Source organism: Lynx rufus, unplaced genomic scaffold (assembly GCF_022079265.1).
Source record: "Lynx rufus isolate CCGP_SWC_20201006 ecotype Redwood Valley unplaced genomic scaffold, mLynRuf1.p SCAF_11, whole genome shotgun sequence".
NCBI classification, from domain to species: domain Eukaryota; kingdom Metazoa; phylum Chordata; class Mammalia; order Carnivora; family Felidae; genus Lynx; species Lynx rufus.
The window spans coordinates 50,753,005-50,770,826 of NW_025814825.1; the positions used below are offsets into that span (position 1 = coordinate 50,753,005).

Genomic DNA, 17,822 nt, shown 5'->3' on the forward strand with positions numbered 1-17,822 from the left:
GGGACGCCTGGGTGTCTCAGTTGAGCGTCCGACTCGATTTCAGCTCAGGTCATGATCTCACAGTTCGTGAGATTGAGCCCCGCATCGGGCTCTGCACTGACATCATGGAGCCTCTCTCTCTCCTCTCTCTGCCACTCTCTCAAAATAAATAAGTAAATATTAAAAAAATATCAGAGGGGGGAAAAAAACCCTTCACATGTTTGCGTTAACACAAACAACGTATTTTTGTTTGAGTAGCGGGTCTAACACAGCTGAACTTGGGTCCTCTTTAAAGTTGAGACAGCCTACACATAAAGACAAGAATGTAAGAAAGCAAGATGTAAAGAAAGAAAATTGTCACCTGGAACTGTACAGAAATCAATTTGCCTCCAATCACAGTTATTTTTTGTATGAGGGGGAAAAATTCAACTTTTTATTCCAATCCTGGTTGAAGCAGTTTAAAAAAAAAAGTTTTCACAACTCTGTGAAGTAAAATAAATTAGATTCAAGCAGCTGTAACTGAGCTTCCTATCGGATTATTGTGCAAGGTTCCCTTTTATTTCCCTCCACAGTGGATAATGCGTGTTCATTGTGATTTATCTGGAGCCGGTTTCTTTTACACCCTCAGCTGATATAAAGTCGAGCTAGGACTGAAGCCGGAGATTTGGGGAGCATCTGGGAGACAGCCTCTACAGTCCAGAGAGAATGAAACAGTCAGAAACATAAGCAACCGCATGTGTCATTGACGTCCCCGGTGGTATGAGCCCCACTTTCTGCCTCTCAGCACAGACAAGGAACCATTAAGAAAGAGGGACAGAATTATTGATCTCTCTTGGAAATTTCCCCCAACGGTGCGTGCTGCTTGATTTTCACCCTTGATTTTAACTTCTCGCTCATGTTTCTGACCTAGAGTGATCGAGGCTCGGGCTCTGGCAGGACTGTGAACATTTGGCCAGCTTGGTTTGGCCGCCTGGCAGAGAGTGTGTTCTGAGAAGCAATGGTGATGAGGGCCTTTGTCCTGTTGGCTGTCTTTGCAGAAGCCTCTGCAAGATCTTGCACTCCGAATAAAGCAGGTATGCCCCGGTGCCCGTCCATCTTTCTGGAAAGTTTCCTGAAGCTTTTCTTTGCAAAGTTCAGAGCTCTGTGTTTATCTTGTTATCAAAATTCAATATCATGGTCAAGTAGAAGCTGTTAAGCACTCCAGTGCCAATGAGATTTTTCCCATAGGAAGTGAAAATGTATTGGATAAACATAGACTTTTTTAAAATTAGAGAATCCTAGATGGATGGATAGATGGATGAATGGATAGATGGATGGATGAGTAGATAGGTAGATAGATAGATAGATAGATAGATAGGTAGATAGATGGATAGATATAAAATCACCACTGTTTTTCTGCTTTCTATTTGACTATCGAACTTCTGTGCTATAAAATAGTGTTTCATGATGTTATGCATGAAATGGACATTTTAAAAAATTTTAAGTTACATGCTCACTTTCATGGCCATGGAAATTTGTATATATTTCTAAATTTATATATATTTCTAATCCATTCAGTCTGGTTTCACAGATATATTCTTTAAAATAGATCAAAGCTTAAAAGGGGACTAATTTTGAGTCCCGAGGTTTTGGGAAAGCGTTCATCACAGCTCATGAAGGATAATGAGGAAAATGTTTCTAACCAACTCTTTTGCATGTTCAGGTGTGGCTAGAACCTGCTGTTCTTTATGTAGATTGATATGATCACCGTATCTGATTTCAAATCATGTGTATCCTCTTTCTAGATGTCATTCTCGTGTTTTGTTATCCCAAAACCATCATCACCAAAATCCCTGAGTGTCCTTACGGCTGGGAAGTGCATCAGCTGGCACTTGGCGGGCTGTGTTACAATGGGGTCCATGAAGGAGGTTACTATCAATTTGTGATCCCAGATTTGTCGCCTAAAAACAAGTCCTATTGTGGGACCCAGTCCGAGGTAAGTCCAGGCCACACAATGAACTGTTGCTAAGAAAACTAGGCCCCCAAAATAAGATAAAGTTTATTCTCCTAATTTGTTGTCTGAGCAATGTAGGCAACCTTCTGTGAGTACATTTCCTACGTCCACCCTGTGAGTACATTTCCAACGTCACTAGTTGAGGGCCACAGAACCAGTTGGGGTGTAGTCACGAAGGGAGACTGCGCCACTGCTGACCCCTAGCATTCCTACTGCCTTGACTGCACAAGATTGTACATAAATAAGGTCTCAGCAAATGAGAGCAAAGAGCACCCAGGGCCACTTCCTCTTCCTAAAGGCCCCGCAAGGATTCAGGAATTCAGAGAGTCATGGGCATGATTAACAGAAACATCATGTCTTTGAGTATCCTGAAAGAATGAGCTAGAAATCATCTGTGTGGTCTTAGGCAGGTCACCTCTCACATGGATGTTCGAGATCTATCCCAGCTTCAATATTCTGTGATCTTGGAGTTCAACAAGTCAGAGGAAAAAGTCGCAGAAATAGTACTTATTATTGGCAGAAGGAAAAAGCAACGCACGAGATAATAACGTTCTAGAAGTGGGAGATGAGTGAAGGCATTCATGCAAGATTACTTGGATGGGGGAAATGGATAAAAACGTGATGCTGGGAAACAGAGATTCTTTGGCCAGTTCTTCTTGGTCAGAAGCCCAATGGCTATATGGGTTTCTTGTAAGTGTACAACATTCAACCCAGATTATTTTAAACAATTTTAGCTGAACGTATTCAAGAACTCTTTACAAACATTATCAGTCAACCCACATCCAAAAGAGTAGGCACGGACGTCAATGACTGGCAGACACTGATGTCTTCCTATTGGTCTGACCATCTTCTATCACTTTTTCCAGAACCCTCATTCTCATCATGGGGTCCAGGGCCACCCTAACTGCCTTCTTCCTTTCTCCAGTACAAGCCCCCCATCTATCACTTCTACAGCCACATCGTTTCCAATGACAGCACAGTAATCGTAAAGAACCAGCCCGTGAACTACTCCTTCTCCTGCACCTACCACTCCACCTACTTGGTGAACCAGGCTGCCTTTGACCAGAGGTAAGTCACTCTGAGAGTGGAGGGCTGGCTGCCTTGTGTGTGTTCTGCAGTCCCTGTCAATCAGGCATGTTTCAGTCCTTATGCAAAATTCTCTCCCCTTTTCAGAGTGGCCACTGTTCACGTGAAGAACGGGAGCATGGGCACATTTGAAAGCCAATTGTCTCTCAACTTCTACACTGTAAGTGGTCTCCAGGTTCTCATTAGTGCCCTGTGGCCTTTCCAGGAGATGACAGGATAATTCCTCCAAGTTTGCTTTTCCTTAAGCTCTATGCAGAACCCCATTCTTGAATTGAAATGAAGAGATAAGCTTTGGTCTAGTTCTAAATCTCTTCAAAGACTAGATGCCACAGAAAGGTAGATTCATAGCCTGGATAGAGGAGCTGAGAGAGGTGCCATAGAGCTATAAAGTTACCCTTCCCAGATTTTGAGAAAACTGAGGCAAGAGAAATCCCATGAGTGGCCAAAGGTCAATAGGCAGTAAGTCAGCCAACATCTAACCCTTAGGCAAGATTAGTTTCCACCGCAATCCACTCCAGAGATTTATATTAGTATCCAGCTCTTGTTAAAGCATTTGGCACAGAGTAGTGACCTTCCTACCCGGGACAGGGCTAAGGAGAGAGGATGGGGTTGCCCTCTGCTGCCTAGTTCTTTGGTATCCAAAGCCCTTCGGATAGTGGGCTTCCTCTTGGTCTAATTTGGGCACACTGCCTATGTTGACATTGAAGTTCAAGGCATAATTTGGTCTCTCAAGATAAAACTAAATATGCAGTGGCCATTAGCCCAGCTGCCCTCCTGTTTAGAAGGGGTGTTTTGTTTTTTAAACCTGTAGCTTCCAATGAGGAAGCATACTTATAGTGACACTCCAGCTGGCTGGAGGAAGATGCAGGCAGAAATAGAAACTTTTACATACAACATTAGAACTGAGAGATATCTTTAGAAGCCATCACGCCCAATCTATTCATTTCACAAAGGAAATGACTCTATTACCTGGAACTCCACTGACCTTGAACTCTTTGAACTTGTTTTACCGCCTGCCTGGAAGCCACCAATCCAGCTGAACTCAGAAGGTGAGAGATCCTCTAGGAGGGATCCTAGAGTCACTTGGCCCATTTTACAGATAGAGATCTGAAGCCCAGAAGGAAGAAATGATGTGCCCACAATCCCGCAGGTACTTCAGAGCAGTGCCCAGTCTAGCATATGGATCTCTCTTAGCACTGCTTTCTGAGGCTTACTTCCTATGAAGGGGATGGAACTTAAGTTTCATGACCTCTCTCTTGCACTGGCTTCCTTTAAGGCCCCGGGCCTCATTTCATATGCAAAATTTTGATTCCTTTTATTAGAAAGGACTCTCTAAATTATATAAGCTTTGAGGTCCCAAAGAACCTAGATCTGCCCCTGACCACAAACCACTAGTGGTTAAGTCCCGAAAAAAGAAATCCCATTAGCCCCTGTACCTATAATCAGGAGACTTAATGCAGTGTGGACTGGCAGGGGCATGAAAAGGTAGCAACAACATTGAGTAACTGATGAAGGTTGTCCAGAGAGAAAAACAGGCTTACTCATCAACAACAGTCTCAGGGGGTATCATGGTGACAGTCTGTCTTTCCTACTGAGTCCCTGTCCTGATGTGCATGATTATTACTTTAACCAGATAAAATTATAGATATGATCCTATAAAGATTTTATGAAATTAGCAATAGAAAGGCACCAGGATTATCAAAAATCATCTCTCACCATCAACCATGTTAGGCTGTTTCAGACATAAAAATCCAATTTTAGAACTGGAAGGAACCTATTCTTTTTTAAGAAAAAAAAATTAAATGTCATATCCTCTTCATCACCCAGACCATACTCTGGGCTGGATAGACAGACATAACAGGACATTTCCTTGAGCTGTTCTAAAAGTGAAGCTAAGGCATCTCCTGGGGCCCATTAAGACCTTTATAGGACAAACGGACTTCAGCAAAGAGGGAGTCAGATGTTGCAACAGAAACTTTTGTACTGATTAGTATTCCTACCATAGTCTGGGTTTCCTATGCCTGACCCATGCGGCTGGTATTTTTCTTCTCCTCCTTCTTCCGCTTTGAGAGCATTCTTGTGTGTTTCTGAAGCAACAGCTGCTCCCTGCATACATTTCCATCAAATTACCAGAGACTGAGCTGTGCCCTAGATTGCACAAAGGATCAATGCACCGCCAATTGCTTAGGATTCCAAGGGCTCTAAATGCTGGGCTCCAAAACCACCAGTTCTACTCAACATGCTTCCTCTCTTCTCTCTCTACCCCCTCCCACTCACTCCTGCCAACAGGCCATAGTTGGTGTTCTCAGTGAGAAGTTATTTTGGCCCCCAATTCAAAATAAAGGAAGGTAGTCAGCTTGCAGAAGTAGACTACCACTGTGCTTAAGAAAATAGTCTGTCATTGACCCACTGGTTTAAAGTCTAGTTCTACCATTTATTAGTTGTGTGACCTTGGGTAAGTTAGTGAACCTCTTTAGGCCTTCATCTATGCCTTTGCTAAATAAAACTAATAATAGCACTTACCCCATATGTCTATTATGAGGATTAAATAAAATTATTCTTATGAAGCACTTGCCATAGTACCTGACACAAGGTAGGTGCCTGTGAAAGTAGCCAATTGGGGCTACTTTCATGATTGGGGCCTGGGACCCCATTTAAAGTGGAAACTCTGAGAGCTCCTAGCACCGGCAGTCACCATTAGAGTGTTGCTGCCTTTATGCCGTCAATGTCAGTATGGGGCTAGGTTGACTTATTTGATCGAAATAGTATTGACCTTTCTTCCTAGTTAGACAGAGACCAGTAAAAAGGCATGGGATGGAACAAGTGCAAGCCATAGAGGTCAAATTCATAGACTTCCAAAGTCAGAACAATCTTAAGAGATGATCAACCTTGACTTTGCACCCAAAGTCCAAAGCCCTTCTGCAAGATTGCTAAGGGGTGGGCTCCCCACCTCTTTCAGGGACAGGGGCAAGTTGACCCTTCCCATTTTAGATCAGCATTTTAGATATGACATCCTGAACTATAGTCCATTGCTTGTGGTTCTGTCTTCTGAAATAATTCTCAGTCGTGATGTTGCCGACGGCCCTTCAACTCTCTTAGGCTCGCCTACCCCAATATCTCTCCACCATTGGTGCTCTACCATCCTCTTCCTCCTTCTTCTCTAAGAACGATCCACTTGGCCAGTGCCCTTATTAAAAAGTGGAGCCCGGAATTGAAATCTTATATTCTAGACCTTTTCCGACCTATGCAGGGCACAGCGGGTCAGAGGTGACCTTCTCAGTTCTGAAAGATTCTAGGAACATGTTCTGGGATATTAGCTTTGCACAGTTTTCTTTCATTTCTATCTCACACTGAGCTTGTAAGCAACAGCAACTCTCAGCTCTTGCCCACGAGAACTGCCATTAAGCCAGATGTACCCATCCTAACCGTGTCAATAGCCAGTTGTGACTCAATCTTTCTGCCAAGTGAAAGGACTGGAGGGCATGATTTTTCAAGGTGTTCTTCCAACCTGTTCAGCGAATGGGTAATTTATGTGGTGTTTCTGTGCTTCCAGGAATGCCAGAACATACAGTCTGAGTATTATAGGATGAAGCTATCTGGAAATAGGTCCCTAACTCATGTTCTAAAGAAAGTAGGAGGAGACCACAGTGATAATTGCCTCACTTCTTGCAGAAGTGGAGAAACTGACCATTGAAAGTGCTTTGTTTCAGAAATGGAATTAATGGTGCAGATTCTTTTCTCCACTTTGTAACAGAAACACACTAGCTCCTCTGCAAGTAGAGGCATATTCCAATACCCTGATACCCTGTGGGATGATCGCTGGGAGATGGGGTGGAAGAAGCACCAGTGGCTACATTGGGGACTTCACTGTGGTCCCCAGGTTAGGTCCAACATTTGTAAGCAGTCTCTTGAAACATGACAGACCCCAGAAACTAACAATAAATGGGAACGGCCATTGTCAATCTGCCACTTTACCTACATATTATGCTGGTAAATCACTTATGATTAAGAATGTTATTGTTTAATTATTGCAACCATCTAAGTGGTGCAGGGGGTTGACTGAAAGAAAAGAACTGATTTCTAGGTGACTGAGTCAGGGAGCCCTAGCTGGACCTGAAATCAGTTAAAAATGAAGGACCCCTGGAAGATGAATCTAAGACCTCTCAGCAAATGCCCTGAATTTGACCCTTAGGGGGTTAGAGTCCATTTTAACTATATCCTTGCTGCCACTATTTACCTCCAAGTCCATGAAAGTCAATCTTTTAACTAGTATCCTGGCTTAGGCTTTATACTTCTATTACATAAAATCACCATCATAAAAATATTTCTGCAAGGCTGATGAAGGCACAGGACGTTCCCATTTTGCAGATGGGGAAACTGAGGCCCAAAAGCCTGATTTGCCTGTAAGTTGGTAGTGGGCACTAGAATTATCCCAGGATCCTTGTGCTTCTGTCAGAAGGCTTTTGTCTCTGGAGGCTAAACTCAGAGAGTAGTTAAAGGTTGCTACTAAAGTTGAATGAAACCAGGGCAATGAATGGAGAAGTCAGTCTCCTTTGGGTAAGTCATTTGGACACCCTACTATTTTTCTTAACTCACCCAGAACTGCCTGAGGAAGTGATAACCACACACACACACATATAGTTTTTCTATATAAGGTATTATATTCTATTCTAGCATATTATGTAATTTACTTACCTGCTGTCTATTGTCTGCATCCCTTGCTAGAAAGTCAGGTGGTTAGAGACAGAGATCTTTGCTTTGTTCTCAGATACATCTCTATGAAAGACTATCCCAATATGGAGAGCAGCGCCTGACACTTAGTAGGTAATCAGTAGGTTGTTGTTATCGCCACTGTTGTTAACTGTACTGGAATCAGATCATATGCTTTCTGACCCACGCTAGAATCTGCTCGGGTAGATAGTCAAGGTGAGCGAGAGCAAAGTGGGGTTGCATGTGTTTCATCCCTATTCGCGTGGGTGATTAAGTAAAGCTCAGTGCTTCAGCATTCTTGGATTCTACCTTTTTTCCATCAGCCAAATCTTGTTCCTCATCGGCATAGATGAGACATACAGTATGTGTTGTGTCATTGTGACCAGCAAATCCAGAGATGTGATAGCCTCATCCTTTCTAAGATGGTACCAGCATCCTAGGAGGTACACCTTCTCTAGTCCTGGAGGGTCTCCCTGTGGTCTCATGTGCCTGTGCCTTTTGGGGAACTCCCACCCCCACTCCGCCCCAATTCATCTGTTCCTGTCATGCTCAATTGCTCAGTCTGAGAGGTTGTAATGCCCCGTGTCAATTTCCTTCTAAAGAATGCCAAGTTCTCCACTAAGAAGGAAGCCCCTTTTGTCCTGGAGACATCTGAAATCGGTTCAGATCTGTTTGCGGGAGTAGAAGCCAAGGGGTTGAGCATTAGGTAAGTATATTTCCTCCATGTTTATATTTTTAAATACAAAGAAAAGAAAAAAGATCAGCCAAGATGTTTCTAGGCATACAACTCTCTGGTTCAGAGGGATGCCTTTTTTTTCATTTCCAGGTTTAAAGTGGTTTTGAATAGCTGCTGGGCCACACCATCGGCTGATTTCATGTATCCTTTGCAATGGCAGCTGATCAATAAGGGGTGAGTACCACTCCCTTGAGCACAGTGCCGAGAAGGGCACCAGGTAGACCCAAGGCTACTTTGGCTTGGAATAGCTGGGGAGGAAAAGGGAGAGCTTCTTAGGGTCACATTAGTGACACCTTGTGTTTCCGCACTGAGTATTGATGCTAGCAAACTTTTATATAGTGCTTTCTGGGTACCAGGTACTGTTCTGAGAGCTTTATTATGTATTAACTCATTTGCCTTGCAAGAGGTAGTGGTTATTACCTACCATTCCCATTGTTCTGGTGAGAAAACTGAGTCACAGGAGGTGTTAAGTAATATAAGTTATATAACATAGTGTGTGTGTGTGTGTGTGTGTTTATTGCGAAGTGGGTTCAAATCCAATTAGTCTGACACCAGAACCCTGGTGAGGACTCAATTAGATAATCCATGTAAAAAATTTAGCATGTAATACCTAGTCAGTATCCAATCAATTTAAATAATATTGTCGATTTTTATTATTAATTCAGTAGATAATGAAGAGTTCTTAACATTTTTGAGTAGAGGACAAAAGTATGGGAATTGTACAATAGAAAGATGATTCTGGAAGTCATCCACAGGATGGTTTAGAAGCAGGACATGGGAGGTAGAAAGACCATATTAGAGGCCGTGGCCCAAACTGAGGCATAGCCAAGTGAATAGAAAGGTCATCCAAAGGAGGGAGAAGTGATCAAAATTTAGCAACCAATTGGATATGGGGTGAAGAGAAGGACGGGGCAAAAAGCCTGAGAAATATGGGACATCAAACCTCTGGGTTGTGAATGTGAGGAATGTTTGCTGTTGGTTGCTAGGGAAGAAGATTTCTGGCTACGGGTGTTCGATTCTCCTTGACTTCAGGGATGTCATGTTGAGCTTGAGATGGTAATTGTCTAGAAACACTTAAAATTGTAGCTTTGAAAAACAGAGGACAGATTGAGCTAGACTAGAGATGTGGGCAACAGCCACACAAAGAACAGTAAATACAGAAGAGACCATTCCCCAAACCCAAGCAGGCAGGCACGTCCATGTTGTTGCTGGAACCCATCTGAGCTAAGTCAATATTGGGGCCCCGGACAAAAATAATTAGACAACAAGGGTGGAGCCACCTTACCTTGGGCCTTTATTTATTTTTACTTACCTAAAAATTATACAGCACTTACAACAGACCAAACATGTTCTAGATAGGTGCTCTATAAATATTAATTTAGTTAAATTTCATCAGTGGCGCCCGGGTGGCTCAGTCAGTGAAGCGACTCTTGATCTCAGCTCAGGTCATGGTATCACAGTTCTGAGATCCAGCCCTGTGTCGGGCTCTGCATTGGGCGTGGAGCCTGCTTGAAATTCTCTTTCTCCCTCTCTCTAAAAGTATATAATTAATCTCATCAGCGCCCCCCCATATAGTAGGGGGAGTATAATATAGTAGGTAGTATATAGTAGGTAGTATAATAAGCACTATATTACAGATGAGAAGTATCAGCGATAGAGAAGGCTTCAGAAACTTGCCTAAGTCCAGAGTCACTAAGGGAACGGATGATCTGGGTTTCAAACTCACGCAGCATTATTTCCTGAGCAGTGTAGGTAGGACAGGCCAGCAGAATCACATCTACGCAACCCAGAAATCTTTCTGCAGAGATGGTAGCTTAATTTGGATGTCACACCTGTCACTGGATGATTCATTTAGGTTCTGTGGACAATGGTGTAATCAAATGATTTCAGGGAGATTGTGAAATAAATTCTTGGCCTACAGGGACCTGAAATTATGATCAGGCACTGAAACCTCTCTCAGGAAATGGCCACACGGGGGTAAAGGTTTCTGGCGTACCATGGAAACATCTCCCTGCAGATCATTCTGGTACTGTGACTCCCAGCTAACGATGGGTAAAATAGCAGGAAAAAAGGAAGGCTTGTGCCCTTGTGGAAGTCTATACCGGCAGTGCTCAGACTGTGTGTGCACGGGAATTATACACCCTGGGTGCCTGTTACACATGCAGGCACATAGTTAACCTACCCTGTCAGAGGGTTCCTGGGCAAACCCTGGGAACCTGCATGTAAGCAGAGTCCAACTGAAGAAGCCCTAATCTAGTTCCATATTCTGCTTGGCTGAAATGGCCCCTTGAGGTTGGAGATACTGGCACAAAAAAACAGTGCCAAGGGGAGGAATGAGAAAGTCCACTCCCATAATCTCCCAGATGCTTTAGGTTTCCACTAGGCCCTTTTTGAGGAAAACCCAGTTTTCAAGAGTGCCCGGAGAGATTAGAAGAGATATATTATTGGGAATTTTGATCCTATGTGGGGAAGGGGGCTCCTGTGGTGATGTCGTCACAGCTTCCCTTGGGTGTCCTGTCTTCCCAAGATGTCTGTCACAGAGGGGCAGGTGCCACAGCCAATGCCAAGAGGCGGCAGAGCCAAGACATCTAAGCCTGCCCAGGACTTGCCTCCTCCCCACCCCCAACAAAGCTCTGCTTACATTGTTTTCCACTGGCATGGTGTCACTCCAGCTGCAAAGAGCTATTTTAAGGACTCACGTCTTGAGTTCGTACAAGGATCTCAGGTTTATTGAACAAATGATCCTTCAAGGTCTTGTTTCACAACTCGGAAAATGCCTCCAGCTCTGTCATGACTCAGAGGTCACCACAAACACGGCCCGGCTTCTGACCCCTGGTGCAGATATGAGGCACACTGTCACTTCTCATCTCAATCACTAACTCACGGAGTTGACATTCCTTCAGTCCTACCTCTAATTTGCCCCCTGATGTCTGGTTTGGATGGAATGGATGGAGGAGGGCATATCTCGAAGGCTCTGAGGTAGCTGGGTGGGTCTCTGGTATATGTACACTGAGTTGGATTGACAATGGAGTCAGAGAGATGTTCTGGGAGAGGCATTAACTTTGGGGTCCACTGTGGTGTTTATCCACTGGTCTTAAGCTTTTGGGCCCATAGACCATTTTCCACAGAGGACAGACTCTGGTGTTCCTTGTCACCTAAAGACAACAATTCCCAAAGCTCATGCGGGCCTCACTGTACATTCCCAAGAATGACTGTGTCTGTTCCCAACACATTGTTGAACATCCGGCACTTAAATGGGGAAGCAGCATGTGTTCGGTAAGTGAAAAAGCATTTTGCTTAAACCAAGTACAGTCTCAATACCATTGACATTTTGGGCTGGATCATTCTTTGTTGGGCGGGGTGCTGTCCTGTGCATTGTACAGTGATGTGCAGCGTCCCTGGCCTCTACTTACTACCTGTGTACCACCGTCTCCCTATCATGACAACCACAATGTTAAATGTCTTCAGAGCGCAAAATGGCCCCCAAGTGAGAGTCATTGACTTTTGGGCAATTTGAAAAATGCCCATCTGTGTCATTATTCTTTCTTCTATTGCAATGATTATCTTTGGGACTTTCGAATTTCCCAAATATTACATTTTCATGCAGAGAATTTGGAAAATATATAAAGATATAAGAAGAAAGCAAAACCTGTCCATAAATCTACCACTCCATTATAGCCAGTGTTAATATTTAGATGGTATCCTTCCAGTCATTTTTTTCCTATGCCAATATCAGAAACATGACCAAATTCTTACAAAGGTAACGATATAATGCAGAATTTAAATAATATAACATAAATTCAAATTCCCAGTGGCAAAACCTCACAATGTACACAGAGAAGTATGTTGGGTATGACTTGGCTTAGGTGGCTACGGTAGTACTTTGGGAATACTTTTCTCAGCACCAGTGTCTTTATCTTGTACATATACTGGGAGTCTGTACATGTCCCAGTCCTTCAGTCAACTTCATCTCTCAAGGATTTCCCTTCTTGGGGACAGAGGTATGGTGACTTACCAGGTATGCAGCTTCTCACTCCTCTCCACCCCTATGGAATGAGGACCAGCACACCCATCCCATAGCTCCTCAACTTGACCTCATATTATGAGGGTAAGGAAAGTGCTGCCAGTCAAAGAGCTTTGTGAGGATAACGTACTGTATAGAAGCTCAAGGGAGTGTTGCTGTTGTCTGTGAATTTACCTCAGAAGACTTTGCTGGAGTTCATGAGGTAATTTTTTCTCTCCCCCTGTCCCATCTGCTCCAGCTGCCCCACAGATGAAACAGTCCTTGTGCATGAGAATGGGAAAGATCACAGAGCCACCTTCCAATTCAACGCTTTCCGGTTCCAGAACATCCCCAAACTCTCCAAGGTTTGGTTACACTGTGAGACATTCATCTGTGACAGTGAGAAGCTCTCCTGCCCAGTGGTGAGCCACCTCTCTCCAGAAAGAGATGTGACCAGAGGTGGGGGTGGGGCGGAATTTGAGAAGTTGTATTTTTAGCTGGGAATCGTAACCAGACCAATGTACGCATGTGCTGAGGGCATTCTGGAAGAAAGGGCACTGGGTATGGGGGCAGACGTTCCGGCTCTGTCTGCCTTGCCACCAACAAGCTACATGGTCTAGCACATGTCAATCTCTGGAGCCTGGTTTTCTCATCTTTAAAGACAGTGGTGATAAGTCATGGTGGCCCTTCCCTCTTCAGAGAGCTGTGTTAGGGAAAATGAGTACAACGACAGACATGGAAATACCTTGAGACGGTTAAAAGCACAAGGAAAATTCAAAACCTAGGCGGTAGCAGTAGGCACTGGATGGAAGTCAAAAGGTGGGTATTTTTAGCTCTTGCCTGGCCAGCCTAACGGTCCATCTCTGGGACTTGAACTAGAGAGATACCGCGGAAATTCCCGACACGCATCACAGCTGAACTGACCTTGGGAGAGGAAGGGCCTGGTGGTGGCGCCCCTGCTTCACAGCCACGTTCAGTGCAGCCCATGCCGGGGGTCAGCTTTCCCCTCTGCATCACCCACCAAGGAGCTGCTGCAGAATCCATCAACACGCATAGCAAGTTCAGCTGGGAGACACTCTACCGCTGCCGCCAGGTGTGAACCTGGTCCTTAGATCAGTTGGTCCACAGTGTGGTCGGAGGCAGCCTCGGCGTCACCTGGGAGCTTGTTAGGGAGGCAAATCCTCACGTCCCTCAGACCGCCTGATTCAGAAACACTGGGTGGGCCTAGAAACCTGTGCTTTAACAGACCATTCTGAGGCATGCTCAGGTTTGAGAAGCACTGTCTTAGACCTAAAAGTGCTAAATCACAGAATGTTGCCTGCTCTGGTCTATTTGGATAAGAGACCCCAGTCAGGAGGAACACAGAGTTTCTAAAGAGGACACCTGCTCATGTAGCCTGTAGTAACCAACCAAAATAAGATTGTAATCTCTATTTCTACTGATTTGCTTGGCTGGAAAATGGTCAGGTAGGAATACAAATAAAAGGGAGGGAGCAGAGAGATGCTTTACAGTTAAGGAAAGGGTAATTATTGCTACTATATTTTAAAAAGAGAAGAAAATGAATCAGAACACATTTGCAAGTGTCCAATGACAGTAACCGCGGGTAAAAGCCTTGCTTACCAAAACAAACTGCCAATCCCTCCCACACCCAACAACCTCTCCCAGAGGGATTTCTTCCAGCCTGAAGAGTTAATAAAGAAAAGCTTTGCCCTCTTCTCAAGTTAGAGAAGGGACTCTATGGCTCTGGGTTGTAAGTAAATACATTAGCGGACAAATAAGGTAACTAACACCTGTTGGCTGGGGAATTTTGACTATCAGGTTTGTGACTTCTGTTTTTAATCTCTTGTCTTTCTCTCTTTTCTCTCCTGTGTTCGTTTCTCGGGCCCCCTTCTCCACACCCCTCCCCTCTGCTGCTCCTGGGTCTCCAGACTTGTGACAAACGGAAGCGACTCCTTCGGGACCAGACAGGGGGCGTCCTCGTAGTGGAGCTCTCCCTCCGTAGTAAGCTTCTCTGTTTTCCGAATGGTTGAGTTCACTCTGGGCTGCGTCCACAGGCACAGCCGGTTTGAGCATTTTCACTGAATTGCCAAACCAGTTGTGCCTGTAGACACTACCTGCACCTGCAACTCAAGGCTTCCCAGCTGGGGGGCCGGGAAGCTGTAGCTCATGCCAAACCAAGAAGTTGAGGCTTGTGAACGACCCAGAAACGCTCTATCTGCAGCCTAAATTCCAATGCCCGCAAGGAATCAGGAAATTCTGAGCTTCCGGGCAGAGCATGTGGTTGACAATGATAATACACGATGAAATGTACCGGGGACATCTAGCTCAAGTCGACAAAACTTCATAGAGCAGTCAGTGCTGACCCTGGGCAGGGCTGGGCACCGGGGTTTCAGAATTAAAGGAGACCCACATGGCCCTTGTCTTCAAGGACTTATATCTAGCAAGGAGAGAGTTGCTAAATGCCAAGGGAAAGGCAGATGACTGTCAATGGGGCTGGATGAGGCAGGGTGCCATGGGAGTTCACAGCAAGGGGATTCACCCCCATCCAGGGCTGGGGGAAGACCTCCGTCAGTAATCCTTCAGGACAACCTGAAGAATGGTATGACGTGAATGGTGAGCAGGGCCTGTGGGAAGGCTGGGGCCTCTAGTAGCTGCATACCTTGGAGGACAGTTGCTAAACTACGGCCGGGGACCCAATCCAGGCTGCTGCCTGATGTTTTAGGGCCTACGAGCCATATCCTTCTTATAGGGTTGGAAACAAATCAAAAGAATGACGTTTTGTGTCACATATACATGACAAAAAATCAAATTTCAGTTTTCTATCAAGTTTTATGGGAACACAGCCACGTGGGTTCATATCGGTATTGTCTCCAGGTGCTTTCATGCTCTAACAGCAGCATCAGGTGGTTGCAATAGGGTCCATACGGCCCATAGCTGGAATATTTACTCTCTGGTCCCTTCCAGAAAGTTCATCAACTCCTGCCTGAGAAAGCCAAGGAGAAAATGATTTTCTTCTCCTTTCAAAGAAGCTTTTATGAAACCCACTATAAACTTTGATCCTAAAGGCAATGGGAGTCTGCTGGTTTAATCAGGGGGAGATGTGGTCAGGTTTGTACTTAAGAAGCATCGCTCTGAGGCTCCTTCCATGATCTTTCCTTAAACCTTCAGTATTCTCTCTCTTTACTCATTACAGGCAGGGGATTCCCCAGTCTCTATAGCTTCTCAGGTAAGGAAAAGAGGCACTTCTGGGAAACGTCATGGGGTAATGCCTTTACAACGTAGACGTGTGTTTTAAAAGAGGCTCACCTTTGGCCCCAACAAAACCTTCAGGACTTGAAACTTGCTGTTTAAAACACACCTGAATGGGACAGAGGGGGATGGAGGTAGATGTCTCTCCAGCCGGCCCCAGAGCTCTGCAGGCAGGGTGGGGCTGGGGCTAAATCGGACGAGGCAGAATTGGACCCCGCTTCTCAGCACAACATCACCAGGGGCTTTGCTTGGGTTCCTGCATTTAGAGAAGGTGGTTTTCAATGATCTGTTTTTTGCACAAATATTTCTGAGTCCCTGCTATGACTCTGCCCCTCATTAACTGAATGACCGTGGGCAATGAAGTCACCCTTCCCCTCCCCAGTTTCCTCTTTGAAGTTGGGCTAACAATTGCTCCTATCATACATAGCTGCTGTGTGGATTAAATGTTACAGCTACGGGCGCCAAACAGTGCCCAGCATACGGCAAACATCCAGTAAAGATCGGCCGTGATTACTCCTCCAGGCAGTGGTGCTCCTGCAGAGAGAGATGGGCAAAGCCCCTGCCCTTCCCACTAGTGGGAAGCGTCGGGGTGGGGGTAGAGGAGTGATTTAGATAGCAGCCAGGGAAGCATCTCAGAAGAAGAAACGTTTCAGCTAAGATCCAAGATCTCACCCGAATGATGAGAAGGAGAACAACTATGTGAGGAGATGGGGTAAGACGGTTCTATTTATTAACAAACTCACAGATGTAGACTTTGCTCTCACGATTACCGGAAATCATGTAAACCAACTTTTTGAGACTCTAATTCCAGATCCTCATTTTTGAGGAAGTTCTACAGTGAAAGCCCTATGGTGAAATGTGCTGTCACTGTGTTATCCATGTTCAGAGTCCCATCTGTCAGAGGTCCGTTACCCAGGTCAATCTGCCGGGCTCCTTGCACTGACAAAACCAAGCTCCGGAAACCCCAAAAGATAAACAAAACTGATTTTGTATAAAATGTGCAGCGGTCTATGTAAACCTACTTAATGCCCCCGAGTTGCCTCTTCTGTTGAGTTTACTCTTTGTTGCCACTGTCCTTGCTCCATGTAAACTGTTTGTGTCTGCTTTCCTATCTGGTTCCCAGACGTCCTCTATCACCTCATCGTGATGCTGGGGATTTGTGCCGTGTTGTAGGGGATCGCCAGGCAGGCAGTGGCATCTCCTCCACCCAACATCATCTCCTGTGTCGATGACAAACTCCCATTTATTGTGCTGCCAACAAGAACAAACAGAAGAACATACCGTTGAGGAGCGGAGAATAGCGCTTTGCCAATTACGTGTTCCAATGATTTTTGCGCCTTTCGGTGATTGTCTTTGGTGCCCTACTTCCTCTTTGTGACTTCCTGTGGCTCTGAGATCCTACAGTCTCTCTCCGGCAGCTGGCCGAGAAGTCTCCTTTCCCCAGGCTCAAGTCAGGGCTGCAGTGGACTCCTTTGAAAGCCATTCTAATTTTAAAACACTAGCACACCCAACCAAGTGCAGCTGAACATTTTGACGAGAATGTAGGGCATAACCACCAAGTCAGTGCTAAGTACAGAATGCACAGGAATAGCCAATTTTGCCAAGAGGGGGCCTTTGTCCCTGATGTTGTGCAATGCTTATTTAAGAACCAGGGCTGAGCCACCAGGCAGGGGGTTCCAATCTTTCAAATGATGATATGTGGGAATCAGAGTGGAATATAATAATTTTGCTTAAACCTGAGTATTATAAAAGAAAATAATTCCTGAGAGGCCCCCAGTGCTAACCTAATTTGTTTTTATTATAGTGTTTCTTCAATATGTATAAACATTATAGAGGTATTAACTGACTCATTTTTATATTTGATTGATTTCTAAAATCAAAAGAAAATTACAGATGAAAAAGGAATAAAGCTACAAAAAGAATAAAATTCACATCAACATAAATTTAACCTCCTACTGTGGCACTGCCTAAATGAAACCTGCTGCTGGCAACATGACTCTGGAGTGACATCGGTGACAAGGTCTCTGGAGTTCCCAATCCTACCGTATACCTTGTGATGCTCGATG

General features: G+C 44.7%; 1 protein-coding gene across 1 annotated transcript; it reads left to right on the forward strand.

Moving 5' to 3' along the window:
* Positions 1-976: 976 nt before the first annotated feature.
* On the forward strand, positions 977-16,983 carry TECTB (tectorin beta). The gene is made up of 10 exons (XM_047072713.1): positions 977-1,052; positions 1,764-1,954; positions 2,898-3,040; positions 3,146-3,218; positions 8,371-8,474; positions 8,595-8,678; positions 12,767-12,929; positions 14,436-14,508; positions 15,701-15,733; positions 16,880-16,983. The coding sequence occupies exons 1-10, from the start codon at positions 977-979 to the stop codon at positions 16,927-16,929; spliced, it is 990 nt and encodes a 329-aa protein (XP_046928669.1). The 3' UTR covers positions 16,930-16,983.
* The last annotated feature ends 839 nt before the right edge of the window (positions 16,984-17,822 follow it).

Bases quoted from the DNA above. Each gene is read 5' to 3' on its own strand.
- TECTB (XM_047072713.1), top strand. From the start codon at position 977: ATGGTGATGAGGGCCTTTGTCCTGTTGGCTGTCTTTGCAGAAGCCTCT. The intron at 3,041-3,145 runs GTAAGTCACTCT...TCCCCTTTTCAG, and splicing joins CAGGCTGCCTTTGACCAGAG to AGTGGCCACTGTTCACGTGA. The intron at 8,679-12,766 runs GTGAGTACCACT...CATCTGCTCCAG, and splicing joins TGGCAGCTGATCAATAAGGG to CTGCCCCACAGATGAAACAG.